General features: G+C 40.1%; 2 protein-coding genes across 2 annotated transcripts; both read left to right on the top strand.

Annotated features, from left to right (window-relative positions):
• Window positions 1-8,637: 8,637 nt before the first annotated feature.
• LOC128209930 (ribosome-releasing factor 2, mitochondrial-like) lies at window positions 8,638-20,879 on the top strand. The gene is made up of 10 exons (XM_052914197.1): window positions 8,638-8,939; window positions 12,229-12,357; window positions 12,479-12,559; window positions 13,888-14,699; window positions 14,860-14,971; window positions 15,104-15,234; window positions 15,507-15,629; window positions 15,986-16,220; window positions 16,507-16,673; window positions 16,959-20,879. Exons 1-10 carry the CDS (start codon window positions 8,693-8,695, stop codon window positions 17,229-17,231), a joined length of 2,310 nt encoding a protein of 769 aa, XP_052770157.1. The 5' UTR covers window positions 8,638-8,692; the 3' UTR covers window positions 17,232-20,879.
• A 2,575-nt stretch (window positions 20,880-23,454) lies between these two features.
• LOC128209424 (testis-specific expressed protein 55-like) lies at window positions 23,455-25,574 on the top strand. The gene is made up of 2 exons (XM_052913449.1): window positions 23,455-23,719; window positions 24,420-25,574. Exons 1-2 carry the CDS (start codon window positions 23,546-23,548, stop codon window positions 24,519-24,521), a joined length of 276 nt encoding a protein of 91 aa, XP_052769409.1. The 5' UTR covers window positions 23,455-23,545; the 3' UTR covers window positions 24,522-25,574.
• The last annotated feature ends 582 nt before the right edge of the window (window positions 25,575-26,156 follow it).

Raw genomic sequence — 26,156 nt, 5'->3', positions numbered from 1 at the left:
CCTGGACGTTGGGGGTCAATTTTGGTCAAGCTCACCCCAAGATGGAAGTTATTGGGCGGTGCTAGGTGATAGCCCTGGATGTCCCCTACATGCCAGTACCCGGTCTTGGGGCGTCACATCGCCTCCTTCTGGTCGTAACAGCCACCCAAAGTAGGTCCATGTGCTTGTTTTACCCAAATAGGGGGTCCTGGACGTTGGGGGTCAATTTTGGTCAAGCTCACCCCAAGATGGAAGTTATTGGGCGGTGCTAGGTGATAGCCCTGGATGTCCCCTACATGCCAGTACCCGGTCTTGGGGCGTCACATCGCCTCCTTCTGGTCGTAACAGCCACCCAAAGTAGGTCCATGTGCTTGTTTTACCCAAATAGGGGGTCCTGGACGTTGGGGGTCAATTTTGGTCAAGCTCACCCCAAGATGGAAGTTATTGGGCGGTGCTAGGTGATAGCCCTGGATGTCCCCTACATGCCAGTACCCGGTCTTGGGGCGTCACATCGCCTCCTTCTGGTCGTAACAGCCACCCAAAGTAGGTCCATGTGCTTGTTTTACCCAAATAGGGGGTCCTGGACGTTGGGGGTCAATTTTGGTCAAGCTCACCCCAAGATGGAAGTTATTGGGCGGTGCTAGGTGATAGCCCTGGATGTCCCCTACATGCCAGTACCCGGTCTTGGGGCGTCACATCGCCTCCTTCTGGTCGTAACAGCCACCCAAAGTAGGTCCATGTGCTTGTTTTACCCAAATAGGGGGTCCTGGACGTTGGGGGTCAATTTTGGTCAAGCTCACCCCAAGATGGAAGTTATTGGGCGGTGCTAGGTGATAGCCCTGGATGTCCCCTACATGCCAGTACCCGGTCTTGGGGCGTCACATCGCCTCCTTCTGGTCGTAACAGCCACCCAAAGTAGGTCCATGTGCTTGTTTTACCCAAATAGGGGGTCCTGGACGTTGGGGGTCAATTTTGGTCAAGCTCACCCCAAGATGGAAGTTATTGGGCGGTGCTAGGTGATAGCCCTGGATGTCCCCTACATGCCAGTACCCGGTCTTGGGGCGTCACATCGCCTCCTTCTGGTCGTAACAGCCACCCAAAGTAGGTCCATGTGCTTGTTTTACCCAAATAGGGGGTCCTGGACGTTGGGGGTCAATTTTGGTCAAGCTCACCCCAAGATGGAAGTTATTGGGCGGTGCTAGGTGATAGCCCTGGATGTCCCCTACATGCCAGTACCCGGTCTTGGGGCGTCACATCGCCTCCTTCTGGTCGTAACAGCCACCCAAAGTAGGTCCATGTGCTTGTTTTACCCAAATAGGGGGTCCTGGACGTTGGGGTCAATTTTGGTCAAGCTCACCCCAAGATGGAAGTTATTGGGCGGTGCTAGGTGATAGCCCTGGATGTCCCCTACATGCCAGTACCCGGTCTTGGGGCGTCACATCGCCTCCTTCTGGTCGTAACAGCCACCCAAAGTAGGTCCATGTGCTTGTTTTACCCAAATAGGGGGTCCTGGACGTTGGGGGTCAATTTTGGTCAAGCTCACCCCAAGATGGAAGTTATTGGGCGGTGCTAGGTGATAGCCCTGGATGTCCCCTACATGCCAGTACCCGGTCTTGGGGCGTCACATCGCCTCCTTCTGGTCGTAACAGCCACCCAAAGTAGGTCCATGTGCTTGTTTTACCCAAATAGGGGGTCCTGGACGTTGGGGGTCAATTTTGGTCAAGCTCACCCCAAGATGGAAGTTATTGGGCGGTGCTAGGTGATAGCCCTGGATGTCCCCTACATGCCAGTACCCGGTCTTGGGGCGTCACATCGCCTCCTTCTGGTCGTAACAGCCACCCAAAGTAGGTCCATGTGCTTGTTTTACCCAAATAGGGGGTCCTGGACGTTGGGGGTCAATTTTGGTCAAGCTCACCCCAAGATGGAAGTTATTGGGCGGTGCTAGGTGATAGCCCTGGATGTCCCCTACATGCCAGTACCCGGTCTTGGGGCGTCACATCGCCTCCTTCTGGTCGTAACAGCCACCCAAAGTAGGTCCATGTGCTTGTTTTACCCAAATAGGGGGTCCTGGACGTTGGGGGTCAATTTTGGTCAAGCTCACCCCAAGATGGAAGTTATTGGGCGGTGCTAGGTGATAGCCCTGGATGTCCCCTACATGCCAGTACCCGGTCTTGGGGCGTCACATCGCCTCCTTCTGGTCGTAACAGCCACCCAAAGTAGGTCCATGTGCTTGTTTTACCCAAATAGGGGGTCCTGGACGTTGGGGGTCAATTTTGGTCAAGCTCACCCCAAGATGGAAGTTATTGGGCGGTGCTAGGTGATAGCCCTGGATGTCCCCTACATGCCAGTACCCGGTCTTGGGGCGTCACATCGCCTCCTTCTGGTCGTAACAGCCACCCAAAGTAGGTCCATGTGCTTGTTTTACCCAAATAGGGGGTCCTGGACGTTGGGGGTCAATTTTGGTCAAGCTCACCCCAAGATGGAAGTTATTGGGCGGTGCTAGGTGATAGCCCTGGATGTCCCCTACATGCCAGTACCCGGTCTTGGGGCGTCACATCGCCTCCTTCTGGTCGTAACAGCCACCCAAAGTAGGTCCATGTGCTTGTTTTACCCAAATAGGGGGTCCTGGACGTTGGGGGTCAATTTTGGTCAAGCTCACCCCAAGATGGAAGTTATTGGGCGGTGCTAGGTGATAGCCCTGGATGTCCCCTACATGCCAGTACCCGGTCTTGGGGCGTCACATCGCCTCCTTCTGGTCGTAACAGCCACCCAAAGTAGGTCCATGTGCTTGTTTTACCCAAATAGGGGGTCCTGGACGTTGGGGGTCAATTTTGGTCAAGCTCACCCCAAGATGGAAGTTATTGGGCGGTGCTAGGTGATAGCCCTGGATGTCCCCTACATGCCAGTACCCGGTCTTGGGGCGTCACATCGCCTCCTTCTGGTCGTAACAGCCACCCAAAGTAGGTCCATGTGCTTGTTTTACCCAAATAGGGGGTCCTGGACGTTGGGGGTCAATTTTGGTCAAGCTCACCCCAAGATGGAAGTTATTGGGCGGTGCTAGGTGATAGCCCTGGATGTCCCCTACATGCCAGTACCCGGTCTTGGGGCGTCACATCGCCTCCTTCTGGTCGTAACAGCCACCCAAAGTAGGTCCATGTGCTTGTTTTACCCAAATAGGGGGTCCTGGACGTTGGGGGTCAATTTTGGTCAAGCTCACCCCAAGATGGAAGTTATTGGGCGGTGCTAGGTGATAGCCCTGGATGTCCCCTACATGCCAGTACCCGGTCTTGGGGCGTCACATCGCCTCCTTCTGGTCGTAACAGCCACCCAAAGTAGGTCCATGTGCTTGTTTTACCCAAATAGGGGGTCCTGGACGTTGGGGGTCAATTTTGGTCAAGCTCACCCCAAGATGGAAGTTATTGGGCGGTGCTAGGTGATAGCCCTGGATGTCCCCTACATGCCAGTACCCGGTCTTGGGGCGTCACATCGCCTCCTTCTGGTCGTAACAGCCACCCAAAGTAGGTCCATGTGCTTGTTTTACCCAAATAGGGGGTCCTGGACGTTGGGGGTCAATTTTGGTCAAGCTCACCCCAAGATGGAAGTTATTGGGCGGTGCTAGGTGATAGCCCTGGATGTCCCCTACATGCCAGTACCCGGTCTTGGGGCGTCACATCGCCTCCTTCTGGTCGTAACAGCCACCCAAAGTAGGTCCATGTGCTTGTTTTACCCAAATAGGGGGTCCTGGACGTTGGGGGTCAATTTTGGTCAAGCTCACCCCAAGATGGAAGTTATTGGGCGGTGCTAGGTGATAGCCCTGGATGTCCCCTACATGCCAGTACCCGGTCTTGGGGCGTCACATCGCCTCCTTCTGGTCGTAACAGCCACCCAAAGTAGGTCCATGTGCTTGTTTTACCCAAATAGGGGGTCCTGGACGTTGGGGGTCAATTTTGGTCAAGCTCACCCCAAGATGGAAGTTATTGGGCGGTGCTAGGTGATAGCCCTGGATGTCCCCTACATTCCAGTACCCGGTCTTGGGGCGTCACATCGCCTCCTTCTGGTCGTAACAGCCACCCAAAGTAGGTCCATGTGCTTGTTTTACCCAAATAGGGGGTCCTGGACGTTGGGGGTCAATTTTGGTCAAGCTCACCCCAAGATGGAAGTTATTGGGCGGTGCTAGGTGATAGCCCTGGATGTCCCCTACATGCCAGTACCCGGTCTTGGGGCGTCACATCGCCTCCTTCTGGTCGTAACAGCCACCCAAAGTAGGTCCATGTGCTTGTTTTACCCAAATAGGGGGTCCTGGACGTTGGGGGTCAATTTTGGTCAAGCTCACCCCAAGATGGAAGTTATTGGGCGGTGCTAGGTGATAGCCCTGGATGTCCCCTACATGCCAGTACCCGGTCTTGGGGCGTCACATCGCCTCCTTCTGGTCGTAACAGCCACCCAAAGTAGGTCCATGTGCTTGTTTTACCCAAATAGGGGGTCCTGGACGTTGGGGGTCAATTTTGGTCAAGCTCACCCCAAGATGGAAGTTATTGGGCGGTGCTAGGTGATAGCCCTGGATGTCCCCTACATGCCAGTACCCGGTCTTGGGGCGTCACATCGCCTCCTTCTGGTCGTAACAGCCACCCAAAGTAGGTCCATGTGCTTGTTTTACCCAAATAGGGGGTCCTGGACGTTGGGGGTCAATTTTGGTCAAGCTCACCCCAAGATGGAAGTTATTGGGCGGTGCTAGGTGATAGCCCTGGATGTCCCCTACATGCCAGTACCCGGTCTTGGGGCGTCACATCGCCTCCTTCTGGTCGTAACAGCCACCCAAAGTAGGTCCATGTGCTTGTTTTACCCAAATAGGGGGTCCTGGACGTTGGGGGTCAATTTTGGTCAAGCTCACCCCAAGATGGAAGTTATTGGGCGGTGCTAGGTGATAGCCCTGGATGTCCCCTACATGCCAGTACCCGGTCTTGGGGCGTCACATCGCCTCCTTCTGGTCGTAACAGCCACCCAAAGTAGGTCCATGTGCTTGTTTTACCCAAATAGGGGGTCCTGGACGTTGGGGGTCAATTTTGGTCAAGCTCACCCCAAGATGGAAGTTATTGGGCGGTGCTAGGTGATAGCCCTGGATGTCCCCTACATGCCAGTACCCGGTCTTGGGGCGTCACATCGCCTCCTTCTGGTCGTAACAGCCACCCAAAGTAGGTCCATGTGCTTGTTTTACCCAAATAGGGGGTCCTGGACGTTGGGGGTCAATTTTGGTCAAGCTCACCCCAAGATGGAAGTTATTGGGCGGTGCTAGGTGATAGCCCTGGATGTCCCCTACATGCCAGTACCCGGTCTTGGGGCGTCACATCGCCTCCTTCTGGTCGTAACAGCCACCAAAAGTAGGTCCATGTGCTTGTTTTACCCAAATAGGGGGTCCTGGACGTTGGGGGTCAATTTTGGTCAAGCTCACCCCAAGATGGAAGTTATTGGGCGGTGCTAGGTGATAGCCCTGGATGTCCCCTACATGCCAGTACCCGGTCTTGGGGCGTCACATCGCCTCCTTCTGGTCGTAACAGCCACCCAAAGTAGGTCCATGTGCTTGTTTTACCCAAATAGGGGGTCCTGGACGTTGGGGGTCAATTTTGGTCAAGCTCACCCCAAGATGGAAGTTATTGGGCGGTGCTAGGTGATAGCCCTGGATGTCCCCTACATGCCAGTACCCGGTCTTGGGGCGTCACATCGCCTCCTTCTGGTCGTAACAGCCACCCAAAGTAGGTCCATGTGCTTGTTTTACCCAAATAGGGGGTCCTGGACGTTGGGGGTCAATTTTGGTCAAGCTCACCCCAAGATGGAAGTTATTGGGCGGTGCTAGGTGATAGCCCTGGATGTCCCCTACATGCCAGTACCCGGTCTTGGGGCGTCACATCGCCTCCTTCTGGTCGTAACAGCCACCCAAGTTCCGTGATGTTTGGTTTCAATTGGTTAGGCTGTGGTGGCCTGTACGTCAAAACAGAGATTGATCATGATTGTATGTTTATTTAATTGTTCATTAATATTCATTTAATATTACATTTATTGCATCATACAGAATGTCCAGTCCTCGTTTATTGGTTACAAATACATCTATACAGCGATCTATGTTATTGATATCAAACCAGACTTGTTGTCTTCTTTAATTGATATTCTTTCATCATTTTATTTATTGCATTAAACTGAATTACGTCCAATTCTTATTCAGCGTTCACCAATAAATGTGTTTTATGTTTCCTTTTACTTCCACAATCTGGTGCATTTCAAGAATTTTCAGTGCAAATTTTATTACGGTTATTATTAAATTCCTTATTGGCTGCTGACTTAATGTATTTGGCAATTTTCTCTATTTCGTCGTATCTATTTCCGTAAGTCAACGCAAACACTTATTGGCTGCTAGCTATTGGCTGCTGGCTTGGCGTTAGCGAAAATTGCCGGTCCTTTGTAACTTAGCCGCTTACACCATTATCCGCTTTCTTGATCGGATTATTAAATAATAAACCGGTTCAACATTATGTGTCCTGTCAAATCAATGGAATTTGAAAGATACGATAAAATAAATATGTCATGCCGACTGAAAATAAAATTTGATTTGATTTAAAAACAAAAACAAAAAAAAAACATGTTCATTATTTTAAATGAAAAAATATATCTAGAGAGGCGTCTCTTAAGTAAGAAAATCTTAACAAGATACATGTCATCACAAGTCCACAACATTTTATTTTTAGTGCATTTTGCATAAAAAACACGTGCACAGTTATCTTAACAAGATAGAAGAATCTTTATTTAAAGACGGCTGAATGAATCAACATAAGCTCAATAAGCTATTTTCCGATTTGAATTTCAAACAAACATAATCCGACATAATCATAACCGAAAATACAAACCGAAATGTGGATTTTGTATTTGTTTTATCACGGACCTATAGGTTTATATGTCCGTGGTTTTATGTTATTAGTATGTGTTATATGACACCTGATAGCATTATTTTAACTTTGATAAAATATAATTATATGTCCTTTATATAATGTTTAAAGGAATGTTTATATTGCAAAATATAAATGTTATATGCTTCTAGTACAAATGCTTTGAGCACACGTGATGTAGCAATGTTTATTTATTATGCATTTGAAGAAAGAAAATATTTTATGGACGTTTGAGTTTGATATCATAACATGTCATTTTCACCATCTATCATGATTGCTTGATATATGAATGCTATTGTGTTTGTGTATGGGCCGGAGGCCTTTTGTACAATAAACTTTTGACCTTTGAACTTTATAATTAGTTACTGCGTATTGTACTTTCACTTTCTATGTGTATATGCTGCAGTAATATTGTGTGGGGTCATTGGGTTTAATCTTTATTCTGATTGTTTCCGTTTGGGGTATAAATAAAGAAAATACATCGCGGTTCTTCAGTTCTTTAGTTTGAACGAGTTGCGCGAATTGGATTGCTTTAGAACGAACTTTACAGACTTACAGAGAGTGACGGCAAGACAACTCATATGTTGGGTTTATCATTGTCTGACACCGTGATTCGTCTTTAGTACCTGAGAAGATTCCACAGTTTGAAGAATGTGAGTGAGTATATAGGAAAAAAACTTACTGAGCTAATGTTTCTTGTTAGCATACATTTATACCCGACTCAAGATTCTTGTAACTTGAAAGAAAAATGTGATTCAAAATATTAGAAAAAAATCTTCTTAGTGTTCAGGCAAAAAGAACAGCATTCCCAGAAGTACCATCATTCACAGTTGCGGTATGAATATGTGACTCAGAAAATTGCTTTTGACGAGCCATCTTTTTTTTTGTAGCTTGTAATCAGAAAATATACCACATGCATTATGGCGCTACTTCTTTTGCTATTAGTATTGGTCGTTTAGATTTATTTCAACGCATAAAACTCAACAAAGGTTTTAGAAAAAACGTCGTATTAAGATTTATTCCCAAAAATGTGCTTGAAATTGTTGCCGTAAAAGTGTGGCATACATTTAAATGTATTTGTATTTTCAACTTTCATAACCATATATCAATGTTTTGCCCCACCAGGGAGGAAGCGGGGATGTTGGGGTACACACAAGGAAGATAGACAACCTGAATCAGAATGCTTTTATATCTAAATTCCAACCTTATAAAAGGGAAATTATCAACATTCATGGGGTTGGTGGTGTTCCAGTCAATAATATATTTCGGAGCGACGGTCTCACCAGGCCTGTCATAATTCTGTCTGATTGGAATCATTCGCTGTTTAAAGTCCCCGATATACCCACAGTCCCATGCGATTAATAAATAATAGTTATATTATTTTTATAACTTACAAATGTACATATCCTGCTAAGCAATGATACTACAAATGTTGTATTCATACAGTAAACTATTGTATAGAGTAAGGCTATCCCGGTAATTATGTTTATTCATTTAAACCATTTAAATTTGTGACTTTAAACCATAAGTGTATGAAAATGTGGAAATATTTATATCGATGATAAAAAAAAATGACAACATAGTGATAAAGATAAGGGCATACATGTTAGGTGAAAAAATTGAGCAATCAGTGCGTTTGTGGTAGAGTGTAGCCTAAATTTAATCGATTAAAACAATTAGCCGCTTACATCCTTCATAAAAGAAATCGTCTGATTAACCAAGATTCAATGTCAACGCATGTATATGTTTATATATAATTTATACATTAAACTGTTAAAATGTTGCGCTTATGGAATGTCTATGGGCATGCGATCGACCGAACTTGTAGAGCCTACTTTCTAGGTTGTAAACAAAGTTTTGTTAAATTCTCAAAGCCAGTCTACATGTCTTCTACACAGAGTGAGGGAACTAAAGAAAATGATTTGAAATCCATTAGGAACATTGGGATTATGGCTCATATAGATGCTGGCAAGACCACAACTACAGAGAGAATGCTCTTTTACGCTGGGTTTTCTAGACATTTAGGTAAATATGGTGGTTGTTAGACAAATTCAATCCAGTTTAGATCACTGTCGGATATTGAACAATTTTGTCGTTATTTTTCAACATTGATGCCCTATATTACAATGTATTATTTCACCTGGTGTTAAATGGTAGAGAGTGCAGCTATTCGAGTATAACCCCAAAATAAATACCTCTAAACTTTCGCTTTCCTAAATGTCAATATTAAGTCACGTGGGGGATGACGTCACACAGCGCGAGCTTTTATATTGAGGTTCGACAGGGTTATCTTTAAACACTAGATCTACTATACAATGTTTATGACTTATCGTCAATCACGAAATACAATGCCAATTACATATAAAGTAAATAAATTGACGATGTCATTGTTTTGTGTTGTGCAGCATTTGATATGAAAGTGAAGCAAAATTGAAGCAGATTCGTACTTTCAACATTTTGCAAATTCGGACAAATTAGTAGTTCAGATACACCGTCAGAGAAGTATAAAATTTATATACAGGTTAAACATTTAATACCATAAATGACTGGGTATTAGACACACTTTTTTTCCTCAGATTTTGATGCAAAAAAATGCCTGCGTATAATACCCAGTAACAATTTTTTGAACTTTTTTTCTGAGGTCAATTTCAAGCCGAGAGTTTGTTTAGATTTATGTAGAAAGGCATGTTACTCGCGTCATATTGATCGAGAATATACGGGTTAAAACGGCAGTTGAAGATCGGGATACTGTATATCGTAAGACGTTTATAATTTCAACAAAAATATTTTTCGATTAAGGTTACCGTAATTCACCTAAGAGGTCGGACACTCTAAATATTTGGACACTCATAATTATTTCCCAAAATAATTTATTTTGCGTACCTAATTTTCGGACACCCAAAGGACATCAATCATAACTTTCATAGTTACCAAGTTTCACTGACGAAGATTATTGATTTTTATCTTTACAATGCATGGCTAGATTACCTAACCGTATACACCACTGTGACAATTTAATTAGTTACTACCCATCCTAAACGATTCATTGCCTGTTGAAAAGGAAGTGTGATATATTTATTTGAGGATTAAACAAACAACAAGGGCAATCAAGGGATTAAGAAAACATCGACATGGCATGTTTGTAAAACGATCTGCCAATAAGCTTTCAAACTTGTACCACACTTATAGACTATATGAAGCAATAATCGTACAGTTATACATTAATCCTGCATGGCAATGTCCATGCTCTCCACGAGATCCTCATGGGTATAACTGTAAGTTATGTGACGTCACACAGTGTGACTCTTTGATCTGAAGCCGATAGAATGTGTTTATTCAGTTCAGTGCATGTATAAAATGGTGTTTTAATTAACTTGAAGGATTTACACTTATAGGCGTAATAAATAAGTTTATGACCATTGATTACTACGGATAAATTGATAAGTGGTAAAAAGCAAACATGAAGAAAAAAGGCAGGTTAAACAAACATGTAAATAAAATGTGAAAATGATAATTTTCTATGTATTCGGAGAGCGAAAAAAAGAATTAATTTATGGTGTCCGAACTCTTGTGAATTACGGTATTCAATATTATTTTGAATAATAAATTGAATTAAACAATAATCAAACTTACATATAAAAAAGCAAAGTTGGGCACTGTCAAAATATTTTTTGCATAACATAACTTTTCATTCTCGACAGTATGGTTGTATGGTTTTAAAGATAACCATCGCCATTTTCACGGATTTTTATTTTTTTGTCACTGTCAACAAACATGGTGGTAGAAAATGCCGGACGATTTTGACATTTTTTCTATGCGTCTTTTAACCAAAAACATAGATTAAAAGTTTTTTTCTCGGACTTTTCACAGATTTTTTTCCCTGCGTCTAATACCCCCTATTGTCTTATACCCAGTCATTTACGGTACATGATTTTCATTTAAGTAGCATTTAAATGTTTGTATATTGACTTGATAATGTTTACTTTGTTCTTTGAAATAATCCAAATATTTAGGCACTGAATGCAGGTTTTTGGATGTCGTTTTTGCCCTTATTTCGTACTGAATATTATATTATAATTAATTGTTTTTTTTCTTTTGTTCTTTTTCCATTTTGGTTAATATAGGACCCAACATTTTTCTATTAAAATTTTATGCACTTATATTCCTTAATTATGACAGTATTTTAAGAAAACTTCACAATTGATCCGGAATTAGGCAACTGCCCAGTACAGTATTCTTTTGGAAGAAGTGTCGTTACAGTAACATCAATTTTAACATGGAACAATGTTAGACTGGGGTTGCTATGTAATGGTGAACAGGAATATTAGATCTACAACATGGTCATAGGTAAAGGCTATAGGTCTAATATTTTTGCTTAAAATGCCAATTATTCAATAAAGAAATACAGGCTACAGGTTTAGATTGGAATTTCGTCTTAAAAAAACATTTCAAAGACTTCTTTTCCTTGGCAGAAGAGACATTGACATCTATTTCAGATTGTACTCCTCTATTTTTATATCGGTCGGTCGGTCGGTCTGTCTGTCTGTCGGTCGGTCGGAATACCAAATGGTTTCCGATCAATAACTTGAGAACGCTTTGACCGAGGGACCTCATACTTGGTATGTGTATTGGTCATCACCAGCAGATGAACCCTATTGATTTTGAGGTCAGTGGGTCAAAGGTCAAGGTCAGTGTGACCTTTACATGAAAAACGGTTTCCGATCAATAACTTGAGAACGCTTTGACCCAGGAACCTCATAATCAATAGGTGTATTGGTCATGACCAGCAGATGAACCCTATTGATTTTGAGGTCAGTGGGTCAAAGGTCAAGGTCAGTGTGACCTTAACATGAAAAACGGTTTCCGATCAATAACTTGAGAACGCTTTGACCCAGGGACCTCATACTAGGTAGGCTTATTGGTCATGACCAGCAGATGAACCCTATTGATTTTGAGGTCAGTGGGTCAAAGGTCAAGGTCAGTGTGACTGTAAGCTGAAAAAAGGTTTTCTGATTGTCCATATTTTATTTAAGTGTCCAAATCCTACTAACAATTTGGCTCCCAAGGGGGCATAAATGTTTCACTAACATCTCTTGTTTAGGATCTAAAATGCACCACAGCTCTCAAATTATGAGGTTGATTTGATGTCTCTGCTACACACTTGCCTGCTTCATAACCTGCAACCAAGGCTGATGTCTGTCATAAATGTACATGTACCTTAGCTGCATTTGGCTGAGCTGAACATAATGAAATTTCCATATTATCTAATGATTAAAATAATGGAACTCTATTTGAAATATAATGACACTTGCAGGTGATGTGGATCATGGTGACACAGTGACAGACTATCTGGAAGAGGAACGTGAGAGGGGCATCACCATCGTGTCAGCGGCTGTCACTCTCTTTTGGAACAAACATAGAATTAACCTTATAGATACACCTGGTAAATGCAATTTAAATGTTTCTCTTGATTTGTCTGACAGGAGTACAGAATACTATTTCGCTGTAACAAGTAAGATATAATTTTCATGTACACAACATACACAAACTTACATACCTTGCAGGTCATGTGGACTTCACAGTGGAAGTAGAGAGAGCATTGAGGGTGCTAGATGGAGCAGTCACTGTTCTTGATGCTGCAGCAGGTGAATGCTTCATTCTTTTTATTTTTTATTTTTGTTATTTGATAAATTGGTGTTCTGTAGTCATTTGTTCCATACAATCACTGATAATCCATTGAATGTATATATTTTTTAACACTAAGAGGCAAGTAGCTTAATTTTGTAAACAATATACAATTTCATACTATTTTCTATTATTGTTCAATGTTGTGTATATATATATGCAACAAACAAGGTTTGTCAGACATGGAGCAGCAAGTCAGCACATGGTTAACGGTATAAATCAGCAAACTATTCTGCTGAACTGTGAACAATATCATTTGATGGTATGAATGGAAATCTTGAGATTTACTATTAATAGTTTTTTAAATATTTAGATATTAAACACATTTCTTTTCTACCATTTTCAGAAAGCTCTGAGAACTACTACTGTCAAAGTAGAATTTGACCCCATTGCACTCCTATATCAAAACCATAGTAAACAATGATATGACACTGAATTTCAGCTTATTTGTATTCTTTTAATTAAAAAAGCGGTAGGCTGATATCTCAAAATACCAGAATGACACTTAAAAAACACTTCAAACAGTGTCTGAGATATATTCTCCCAATGATAATGAAGTATGGATGTTCTGCCTTGCTGGTACAAGTATATTATTCAAAATCCTATTGTTATGCCCCCTTTTGAAAAAAGTGGGGTATATTGTTTTGCACATGTCGGTCGGTCTGTCTGTCTGTCGGTCGGTCGGAATACCAAATGGTTTCCGATCAATAACTTGAGAACACTTTGACCGAGGGACCTCATACTTGGTATGTGTATTGGTCATCACCAGCAGATGAACCCTATTGATTTTGAGGTCAGTGGGTCAAAGGTCAAGGTCAGTGTGACCTTTACATGAAAAACGGTTTCCGATCAATAACTTGAGAACGCTTTGACCCAGGAACCTCATACTTGGTAGGTGTATTGGTCATGACCAGCAGATGAACCCTATTGATTTTGAGGTCAGTGGGTCAAAGGTCAAGGTCAGTGTGACCTTAACATGAAAAACGGTTTCCGATCAATAACTTGAGAACGCTTTGACCCAGGGACCTCATACTAGGTAGGCTTATTGGTCATGACCAGCAGATGAACCCTATTGATTTTGAGGTCAGTGGGTCAAAGGTCAAGGTCAGTGTGACTGTAAGCTGAAAAAAGGTTTTCTGATTGTCCATATTTTATTTAAGTGTCCAAATCCTACTAACAATTTGGCTCCCAAGGGGGCATAAATGTTTCACTAACATCTCTTGTTTTGGTATTGCTAGGCATTTTACAAGAGAGTTAAATCTCTTTTATTTTGTACTTTGTTTTGCAGGTGTGGAAGCTCAGACATTAACAGTGTGGAAGCAGGCGAACAGATACAAAATCCCTAGAATTATCTTTTTAAACAAGATGGACAAGCTGGGTGCAAATTTCAATATGTGTTTAAAATCTATAAGAGAAAGGTTGCATGTAGAACCAATTCCTATCAACTTGCCAATTGGAAAAGAGAAAACTTTTACTGGAATAGTTGATCTCATATCTCTAGAACAGAAAATATGGGATTCTCAAAAGTCAAATGATGGTCGTTTGTTTGATAGCGAAAAAATAGACTTGCATAAAGATAATGTATCAACAAAACTTGTAATAAATGAACGTAATTCTTTCATTGGTAGTTTAGCTGAATATGATGAAACTATTGAAAATCATGTATTAAATGACACTAAAATAGAAGATATTCCAGTTATGGATATTCACAAAGCCTTAAGAGCAGTGACATTAAGTAACAAAGCTGTGATAGTTCTTTGTGGGAGTGCAAAAAAGAATGTTGGAATCCAGCCTCTTTTAGACGCTACAGTGCGCTACCTCCCTTCCCCTGCAGACATCCACCACAGTTTCTTGAGTTACTATGGCAACCACCTATGTGCATTGACATTCAAAATAGTGCATGATCGGCATAAAGGAGCACTAACATATGTGCGGATCTATTCAGGCTGGTTGAGAGAGGGGGAGAGTGTGTACAATGTGAACTTGAAGAAGACAGAGAAGGTTGGTAAACAGAACCTGTTTGAGGTGAACGCAGACAATTACCGGCTTGTGCGGGAAGTTGGGCCGGGAAACATCGCCTGTGTGTCTGGACTGCAGGAGGTAAGAAAATTTTATATTAAACATTTGAATGTTTGTAAAATAGAAATCAATTCATGTTTCTAGGTACAGTTTATGTACACATTGTTTTTTCATCTGTCTGAACAAAACATAAACTGTGAATCTTTCATAGAGGTGGTAGTTAATAAAGGTGCTTATTCAGGTTCGAAGTGGAGACACAATAACAGACAGCCAGAAATCAGCCAAGTATGCATCTGACCAGTATATGAAACTCCTGGAAGATGACCTTGACATGGATGAAAATGATCTTGAAGGTGAATATTTCTTGTAAATGATCCAGTTTGATGCATGCATCTCAGCATGTATTCAATGCATGAAATATTTATTTATGAACCTATGTATTTTATATGTAGCAGATTTAGAAGTATAGCTCTGCCTTCTTACAGGTCCAGTGTTAGCCGGCCTGAATGTTCCCCAGCCTGTGTTTTACTGCTCCATCGAGGCCCCTAGCAACTCCAAGCAGCGCGATATGGAACTAGCCCTGGAACAGATGCAGAGAGAAGATCCCAGCTTAATGGTGATTTATGATACCTTCAAGTTTCAGATTTGCTGATTTTAAAGTAATCATTAGCCACCAGTCTTCTGCATGAAAATTGAATGTAAAGTAAGTCCCACTACTCTTACTGTCATTTCGGATGTAAAGTCTGAGTACAGTTAAATGTGCTTTTCTGATAAAATGCAATTAAAGGTCTTTTAAAATTATTCCTAGGCATTTAATATAAAGAAAAACACCCTCTTTATATCAGTGTAAGATCGCAATACTTTTAACCTCCATTTTTATATGTGCAGGTTGAGATTGACAGTGAAACTGGTCAGACCATTCTAAAGGGAATGGGGGAGTTACACCTGGAGATAGTCAAACACCGTCTGGAGAGGGACTATGGTGTGGAACCATACCTGGGACCCCTACAGGTACAGGGATCAGTTCTTGGTGTATTTGGCTTGATACAATATGTATTAATGGGAGTAAAGTTTAAAAAATAGCAAAAGATGGGGGTGGGAATGAGTTCCAGACTCTGGGCATAAACTACATGCATATATTATGATATACATGAACATTTGCTTGAGGGACTGAACATGATGTTACAAAGTGTAAAATAATAAGGCTACCATATTTCAAAACAACCTAGCAAAATTCATACTTTCTCAGCAATAAACACCACATTGCTTGCATATTTACTGTTTAACTTTTTCTGCACTGACTGCTACTATTTAGTACAGTTAGTGGGAATATGGCTTGAAATCAACAAATGAATGGTTATTTGCAGATAAACTATCGAGAAAAAGTAACAAAAGCAATAGAACACACAGACAAGCTGGAAAATGTGATAGGCAAACAGAGGAACTCTGTCACCATGACGATGGTGATCGTCCCTGGAAATGCCCTGCCTCTCTTCAAGCAGGCAACATACCAAGGGGAAACTGTACCAAGTAATTTGAAGAATCCGAATCATCCTTTAACAAAAGCAATTAACAGGGGAATACAGTCTGCTTTAAGTTGTGGTAAGTTCTTCAATACATTTTGGGGGAGTTTCAACATAGGATTAAATAATTTCAACAGCAGTGTTTCCATCACACCTTTCTATGCATGATATAAATCTTTTATAAGGTTAATGTTAATAACGTCAGCTGTATCAAAATATGCCAAAATTATAAGTTCAAAGGCAAAAGTTTGATGAACAAAATCCGACTGAAAATACTAGTACAACTGTATAAGATAACTGTTTTTGAAGACTTGAGTACTGCCACTACATGTACATCAAACTTCAAACATTGCTCATTGTTTCAGGCCCTCTGTTGTCTAGTCAGGTGGTGGACGTGGAGGTGACTGTCACAAGTGTTCACATTGAGCCTGGTACATCACAGACGTTTGTAACCGCGGCCGCCGCTCATACAATCTCCCAGGCCCTTCTGCAGGCCGCATGCTGTCTCATGGAACCAGTCATGAGGATGGAGGTCTGTTGATATCCTTTACCATTTTGCACTATTGTCAGCACCTTGTAAATGCCAGTCATGAGGATGGAGGTCTGTTGATATCCTTTACCATTTTGCACTATTGTCAGCACCTTGTAGTGTTGTAAAAAACAAATAATTTGCAGAGACATTTGGCCAAAAAAATAGTTGAAATACTGTTATCATTAATTAACAGAGTTTCATGGTATAGAGATTTCTAGAATGATTCTTCTGTTTGTCGCCAAATGAACAATCTAACCCAACCACTTTTCATTGTTTTTTTTGCAGATTCACACTGACAATGAATATGCAGTGAAGATACAGAGTGACCTATTCCGGCGGAGGGGAGATGTGCTTGAGGACAGCATGCAGGGTGGCTACAGGATTCTCCATGCCCAGGCACCCCTTGCTAACCTAGTGGGATATTCCACTCACCTGCGAACACTCACCTCAGGGACAGCCTCATTCTCAATGGAGCTAGACCATTATAAGGAACTTTCTCCTGATGAAGAGAAAAAAGTGATTACTAAACAGTTTGGCGTGATTGGAGAAATGATGTGATAATCGCAGTATTTTATCATTTATTTTCCTTGTTAAAATTTATTTTCCTTGTTAAATTATGTGAATGTCTTCAACCATTAACTAAAATGTTAAAAAATACTGGTTGAAACTTGTGCTAATAATAAAAGTTTATAAAGCACTACATATAGGAAAAACATCTTAAACTTTTAACTGTGGACGTAGTTTTCGCAAGAACTTTGACTGTAACCCAAACCTAAAAGGGAACTTTAATGGTCCATGGGTCAAACCATTCCTAAGTTAATGTGTGTACAATTTTTTTTTAAGACTTGACAGTGGACTTTGACCTACTGAACTCAAAAAATAATAGAAGTCATGTACTGGTTATGGGCAATCTACCACCTACATTTAGTGGTCCTAAGCAAAGACTTTCTGAAGTTGTTTGGCAGTTTCCCTTAGCTTTTGAAACTGACCCCGATCTTTTAACTTACTGTCTGCAAAAATAATATGCGTCAACAGCTGGTCAGGGCAACCTACCACTTGAGTTTCAGGGTCAGACGTTAGGCTGTTCTTGAGTACTTGTGTGGACAAAGTATTCATTATACTGTTGACTGACCAGCTGACCATAAATTAATAGGGGACATGTAATGGTCAAGGGCAACCTACCACTGAAGTTTTATGGTCCTATGTCAAACCATTCTCCAGATATTGTGCGGATAAGACATGGTATATCTACCAACAGACCATCCCACCAACCAGCCTACAAACATTATTCAAATGATGTATGTGGTATATATTCTCGTACTTAATTTCTTGAACCTTTTTGGACAGTTTTGTTAAATTGAATTCTCTACAAAATCTAAAGCAAGCGATAACCAGTTTGATGCAATGTTACGACTTCTTTTATTACAATAAAATATGAATACAATATAAATGCAAAATGTTTTATAAAAAATATTTAACAAGTGCGCCAACTATCGCAAAATGTGTCCGTCCTCTTTTGGGGACATCGAAGTTTGGTGATAAGTGGCTGTACCTTAGGACAAATTTAAAGAGTGCTTGCTGTTAAAACTGTTTTTGCTAATTCAAGTGTCATAACTCTGGAGTAGTGGAGGGGTCATGGCTGGTTATAGAACCTGACCGAGAGATCCTGTCCTAAATTAGGTGATGATTGATCAAAAGTTTAAAGTTAATGATCAGAAAAGACTGCTTTTTGGTTATTTCTATAATTGAGGGCGATAATGCTTGTATGGCTGGTTAACAAACATATCATTCTTATGGTCAGTCTAAAATTAATGATAGGACAATATTGGACGCAGCCCACCCATATGTTGTGGGTGAATCTATCAAACTGTAGTACATGCCTACACCTACTGGACAAGATATGGCATTCAAATACCGGAAAAAAAATCAGCGGACATTTGGAAACAAGAGGGCCTTATTGGCCCTAAATCGCTCATCTGAGTAAAAGAGTTTAACCTTTGTAATAAATATAGCTTGATATTTGTTTTCAAAGAATATTGAAAAGCATACTGATCAAACATGTTGCCTGGATAATCAATGACAGGACTTGTCACAGTTGCCTGCACACTGACAGGGCTTGTCACAGTTTCCTGCACACTGACAGGACTTGGTGATTGACTGCACACTGACAGGATTTCGTTCAGTTGCCTGCACACTGACAGGACTTGATGATTGACTGCACACTGACAGAATTTGATTCTCATATATGCACACTGACAGGATTTTGTTCAGTTGCCTGCACACTGACAGGACTTGATAATTGACTGCACACTGACAGCACTTGGTACAGATACCTGCACACTGACAGGACTTTTTTCAGTTGCCTGCACACTGACAGGACTTTGTTCAATTGCCTGCACACATACAGGACTTCGTTCAATTGCCTGCACACTGACAAAACTATGTTAAATTGCTTGCACACTGAAATAATTTTTAGTATAGATAGACAAACAACAAACAGTGCACCATCCAATTAAATCAATAAACTGCCTTATGCACCAGTCAATTATTGTAACCACGCCCCGCCCCCCCCTCCCCATGTCCGGGGGTATACCAGGGATAGCCGGGGAAATGGGCGTTTTGTTTACCATCAGTTTGTCCCTGCAGGTCGGGGATTTTACCAGGGGTTGGCTGGACCGAAAGTCAAAGTCCCCGCTATTCCCCGGACCTGGGGGGCCGTGGTTACACTGGTGCATTAAGCTCTAATAATCAAATATCAGAACGCATTCAGCACCTTCCACTATTATCACTGCTTCTTCCATCTCTGTCAACATCACCTTCCTTCACATGTTCAGGATCATTTTTAGCTTGACTATTCGAAGAATAGGTGGGCTATACTACTCGCCCCAGTGTCGGCGTCGGCGTTCGGTTAAAGTTTTAGGGCAAGTTGGGATTTTCACTTATAAGTCCAATACCCTACATTCAATTGACTTAATACTTTACACAGTTGTTCAGGGCCATCATTTGATGAGGTTAGGTAACTCCATATTATTCTTTACACAGATTATGGCCCCTGATTGACTATGGAACTTAGGTTAAAGTTTTAGGGCAAGTTGGAATATTTATTAATAACTTCTTTATATCATTTGTTCAATTAACTTAATATAATACTTCACACAGTTGTTCAGGACCATCCCACAATGAGGTTACATACCTCCATATTATCCTAAATACAAGTTCTGGCCCCTGATTGACTTAGGTTAAAGTTTTAGGGCAAGTTGGGATTTTCACTTAAAACTCCAATACCATTCATTCAATTGACTTAATACTTCACACAGATGTTCAGAGCCATCACATTATGAGGTTAGATAACTCCATATTATCTTTTATACAAATTATGGCCCCTGATTGACTATGGAACTTAGGTTAAAGTTTTAGGGCAGGTTGGGATATTGTTTAATAACTTCTATACCCTTCATTCAATTGACTTAATACTTCACACAATTGTTCAGGACCATCACCCAATGAGGTTACATAACTCTATACCCTTAATACAAGTTATGGCCCCTGATTGAGTTAGTTTAAAGTTTTAGGCAAGTAAAAGTTAAGGGCAAGTTGGGATTTTAATAAAAAAAACTTCTATACCGTTCATTAAATGCACTTAATAAAATTCAAAATTATTTCTGACCATCTTACAACAAGAAACATAACTCCGTTTTAAGCCTAAATGCATGTTATGGCCCTTGATTTTTTTTTTAATTTCCTTTGAAAGGCATATTTGTATATTCTTAACCACATTTTCATAATGGGAATTCAAGTTATTTGAATGACTTGCTTCATTGTTTGGGCGGGCTGGTGGGAGGGCAGCATCAAAGTCACCTTATGTATCAAATAATGTTAGTTAGGTTTGACATAAAGAGACCAGACTTGGTATTATTACATCGTTATTGTATTCAAAGCGGTGTAGTCGAGCGTCTTACGCCGGCTCATGTTTTTTTTAAATTCACAAAGGCGTATTCACTTTCCACACAGAAGTTATTGTAGCTTAGAATAATCTACATGAAGTTCAATGTCAAAGTCTGATTATTAAATTTATTATTAAGTAAAAATGAAATTTCTTCTAAAGAATAAAGTGTATAATAATTATTTGAATCTATGAACCCAAAAAAATGAACAATAATTACCTTTAAGTGACTATGTTGAAGACTTAATAAAATTTAAAATCTATTTCCTTGTTACTAAAAATATAAAGTACAATGTAGTGGAATCTCCAACAAAAAGGGAGACCATATAGCAAGACTTGCTGCCCTTGCTTCAAAAGTAAACTTTACATAACTATCAGATTTTAACATTTTGAACATTTGTTGTTGTTGTTGTTGTTGATCATCATGACCTTTGGTGTATTTTTGTAGAGGGTCACCCAAGTAAGCTTTCTGGAAAGGTTAATTGAATTTGGACTGGTAGTTTTAGAGGAGATGTTTTTTTAAAGCAAAATAGGAAGTTGGCCATTTTGTGTTGTTGCTGTTGTTGTTGTTGTTGATGATCAATCGTGACCCCTTGTTGTATTTTTGTAGAGGGTCACCCAAGGAAGCTTCATGTGAAGTTTCATTGAATTTGGAGCGGTAGTTTCAGAGGAGATGTTTTTTTAAAGCAAAACAGGAAGTCAGCCATTTTGTTGTTGTTGCTGTTGTTGTTTTTGTTGATCAATCGTGACTCCTTGTTGTATTTTTGTAGATGTTCGCCCAAGGAAGAATCCTGTAAAGTTTCATTGAATTTGGACTGGTAGTTTCAGAGATGTTTTTTAAAGCAAAACAGGAAGTCGGCCATTTTGTTGTTGTTTTTGTTGTTGTTGTTGTTGATCAATCGTGACACCTTGTTGTATTGTTGTAGATGGTCACCCAAGGAAGCTTCCTGTGAAGTTTCATTGAATTTTGCCTAGTAGTTTCAGAGGAGAAGTTTTTTAAGCAATTGTTGACGGGCGGACGGACAGACGCCGGATAAAGACCGATCACAATAGCTCACCTTGAGCACTTCGTGCTCTGGTGAGCTAAAAACAACAAATAATCAAATTAAATAACAAGGGCTTATATCTTTTTATGATTGTTTCAAATTTATATAAGATCTGTCGAACACATACTACTACTTTCATTTTTGAGGGCAAGTATTTTGTTAACGGTGTTATGCATGTTATGACCTGGCACTTTCAATTTACATTCTTACTAAGTGGTAGGTGCTGATATTGTCAGGACAGTGGTCAGACAGAGGTTTGGATGGTTACCTGAAGGTAGGGATTTACCCGGGCAAATCATGGGATCAACAATGCCTTTGTACGCTACTGTTAATGATAATAACCGCAAAATCTAGTAGTATTTAAATTACATGATAAATATAATTTAATAATTAATAATTTAAATAAGCAATATTTTTCAAAGATTTTTCCTGTCAAGCTAGAATAATTATATCATATTTACCAACTACCAGTACATAAATGTATTTTGCTGTCATTTCCATGTATATAATGCTACTTACAATTTTGCTATTTAGATATATACGATTATCCGTTAAGTTATACTCCTGAAAGAACTAAACATGTATGTATGCGTGTGCGTGTGTGTGTGTGTGTGTTTCTTTAGACCTTGCGGTCAAGGATAACCCGTGAAAACGCAAGCACTTATTTCCAAAGGGGTCCTTTGTTTTTGCTGAAGGGAGAGCACGCTGAAGAGACAGTGGTGGGATACAAGAAAGTCCGGGTGCGATACCCTAGCTCTTTTTCGAAGAGACTCCTTGGTTCTTTTACGTGCTCGGTGTAAAGCACCGATACACGTGGTACAACTTTCCTGGGTTAAACCAGTACTGAGTACACCACTTTTCCAAGCACTACCCTTTAAATGCCGAGCGCCAGGCAAGGGAGCTACTTGTACCAACTTTTAACGTCTTTTGGTATGACGCGTCCAGGGATCGAACCCACGACCTCCCGCTCCGTTGGCGGATATAACCACTAGGCCACGGAGACGGTATTACATACATTTTACAGTAGAATGTCAACTAGCGGAACCGTGCGCGTGTGGATTGTCTGTACAACCGGGAAAACTAGTTGATGTTATCACTGTTTTCAATGCTCTGATCCAACTCACTTTTTGTAATTGTATGGATGAATATGATAACGAACAGCTTTTATAAGTAATCGTTCCAATATTTTTTCATTTTAACCTATATGCTATCCAGGTCACAAGCATTGTTATGTTTTTGATTTGTCATGTATGTTTGTTTATTCATGAAAATAGCTTGTTGAGCTAATGTCTCTTGTTAGCATATACCCGACTGTAAATGGAGATGCCTGTATCTTGTGGAAAACCTGGATGGAAAGGAGCACACGGTGTGGGACTCAAACCCACAACCACCTAAACACTAGCACAGCGCTTTAACCATCTGAGCTAAGTGGGCAGCTGGTTCTTACCCACACACAATACACTTCTCCGTCTATAAAAGTTTCAGGCTGATCCAGACACTCTTTTCTTCTACTTCTGACACCAGTAAAGCAAACCATGGAGGAAAAGTGCAACCAGTGTGGGGCTCGAACCTACGATCCCCGGAACACTAGCACAGCGCTCTTAGCAACTGAGCTTTCTTGGTGGTTGGTTCTTACTCACATACACTACAATACGACCCGTTATATAAACAGGCGTTTAAAAATGTTAAATGTCAGGGGAGATCACTGCCTCGGTACCGAATAATAGTGTTTAAATAATAGTTTAACGTAACCCTGATTTGCCTGACACCGGAAGTAAACAAATATGGCGGACACTGAGGCTGTCGTTGTTGATTCTGCATCGAAAACAGAGCAGAATCAGGATGAAATTCTAAAAGCAGCTCAAAATGAAATTTCTCAAGTAATGGCTACTGCAATGGGAAACCTTTCAGATCAAACCAAAGGCGAAGAACCATCAGATTTCTTGAATAAGCAAAAAGATGCTGTTGAAGATGCAGACTATGTCGAGCCCATGCAAGATCCATACAACAAAGCAATAACATATCTCGAAAACCATAACATTTTACAACTTTTTCAGGTAATATTCTGACTTTTTCTACAATAAAATTCAACACAGAAGCACTAAGACTGATTTATTCTTTTTAATTATATGCTTTTAAGTATCTAAAAAGAAACCCATGTAGGAAATCTGTCAGATGATTTATGCAGCACTGGAAAGGGATTACTTCTTCGCTCCAATTATTCCCTCAACCAGTTAAGCGTTTCTTTAGCAATTCCATTGTGACTGTTTGTCATACAGAAAATAGAAGGAAATAAAATATTTTTGTTGCAAGTCAGGAACACTTTTTGATATTTTTGTTAAATAATTATAGATACAATTTCTTAAGTGACCAAATTATTCGTTTTTAAAATGAACATACATTATAAATCTTACCAGATGGATTTTAAGATCAGTGGCACAACTTTCTCTCCTGTTGTTTCATTTGACAATATTTGGTATTTCTCAAGTTATTCAAGAAAAACCTCCATTTCTGGAGATTAAGTGGTCTTCCACCAGTAAGCTGGTCATTAAATAAATTGTTTGAAATACTTGTACCTCTGGTATAGCAGTTTTCATATAATCTATCCTCAAGAGTGTGTCTGCGAAAAAGGAGTGTATATGCTGCTATATTACTATTTATACTTTGCCGATGGATTCATCTCTTTAATATACTTCATGATTTACCAATGAAACTAGGTTAAATGCAACAATGACATGTATCTGTGCTCTTTTTCAGACACTCACAGCAGGCATCGTTTACCATAAACCAGAAAAACCACTGGAATATATGATGTTGGAGGTAGAGAAGATGAAGAAAGAAAAAGCCACAACCAAATAGAAAGCTTTCCAAAGAACATCTATATTTGAAAAATGATATAAAGCATTTATCATTTTAATGACATTTTTCATGTTATTTTTTCGAAATAAATATAGTGATTAAACCCTGATGACCTGGTAATTGAACTAGTCAGTTTTTTATTAGTTGTAATTTTACTTTAGGACATTTATGACAGTATTGGTCAGGGGACAGTAAATTCAACATATTTTTTTTCCTGATATTATGTCCTATGAAGGACACCTTTTGTTTCAAGATACAGGACATTTCTTTTATTCGTTTTTTCACAGAAACGTAATTTTCAATGGTCAAAACAAGAATTGGCCCGAAAGCCTTTCACTTTCATTGAGGACTTGGTTAAATTTTGGATTTTATATGGCAGGGCGTGTTAAATTTTTAACACTAGTGTAAGTAATCAGGCTAACATTTATGTGGATATTTTTTGTCTATAATGGTTTGACCTGGCAATAGATAACATTTTTTGAGCTTCAACCAACAAAGCTTCAAATATGATTCAAAAATTCACATTTCCGATGTAGTAAAATAAGACTTGCATTTGCTTCTATTCTAAAGCTTTGTTTCTTGTGTTAAGTTGACTGTTCTTGTCATTATTGTTTTACTAAACCCTAGCTTAAATTTGAATGCTTAATAATATTGTCATATAGTTTGATGAGCATTGATGCTCATTGATTTCCGCGCCATTGCCAAATTTTGTTACTAATATGGAAAGGAAAACAACAGTAGAACTATTTAGATAAAAATGTGCATAACATGAAAAAACTGAAGGATTCTAATCCTGGCTTCTTTTCTTTTTGATTTATCATCTTTTACATTCATCAGATTTGATAAAACCTGGGTTTGGGGTTTGGAAGATTTATTTTAATGGTTTATAAGACTTTTGAAATATTTCTTCTTGATTGTTTTATTGTCATGTATTTGTATATAGCATTATTTATTTCACTTTACTAATCTTGTTGTTGCAATCTTTGTCATCACTATGATATTAATGTATGACTTGTTGATTACTTACCTTACATTAAATTAACATGTTTTGTTTATGTTTGTTTAGCTTATTTTAAGTTCTGTTAAGAATGTGTTGAGTTACATGAATATTGGTTGAACACTTGGCTTATACAACATATTGAAAATCTGACCTCTTTAGTCTATAGAGACAGACTCAAGCTCGGAAAACCTGATCAAGTCATAGTTGACGAAGACAAGAATGAAATTGGACAGCACATTTCCACTATTAAAACACAACTTTTCTGAAATCAAACCGCGCACAGTAGTAGTAACTCCTAAATTCTATCACTCCCTTTTCTACAGAATGGACTGTCATGTATATGACCTTTTGTTCTCAAACTCAGGCCAGCAGTAGAAGAATAAGGGGCATACATTTTTCAGTGATGAACAAATATACTAGGGGTATTTGTTTAAAAACATTGTTTTGCTGCAGCATATTTTTTCTTGGTAATCTTGATCAAAAATTTTAATCAAGAGTTTCTTTGACATAATGCGCTTTTAAAAAGATTAAAAGCATGTACAATTTTTAAAAACTGTTGATGTTATTGGGTAGAATGAGTTGAAATTGAGATTGGAAGTGTTTTCGTGATATTGGGGCCTGATGCATGACCAAGA

This window comes from Mya arenaria, chromosome 11, assembly GCF_026914265.1.
Source record: "Mya arenaria isolate MELC-2E11 chromosome 11, ASM2691426v1".
Taxonomy (NCBI): Eukaryota; Metazoa; Mollusca; class Bivalvia; order Myida; family Myidae; genus Mya; species Mya arenaria.
The sequence above is the reverse complement of the archived record's forward strand: the minus strand, read 5'-3'. Positions and strand labels throughout refer to the sequence as shown.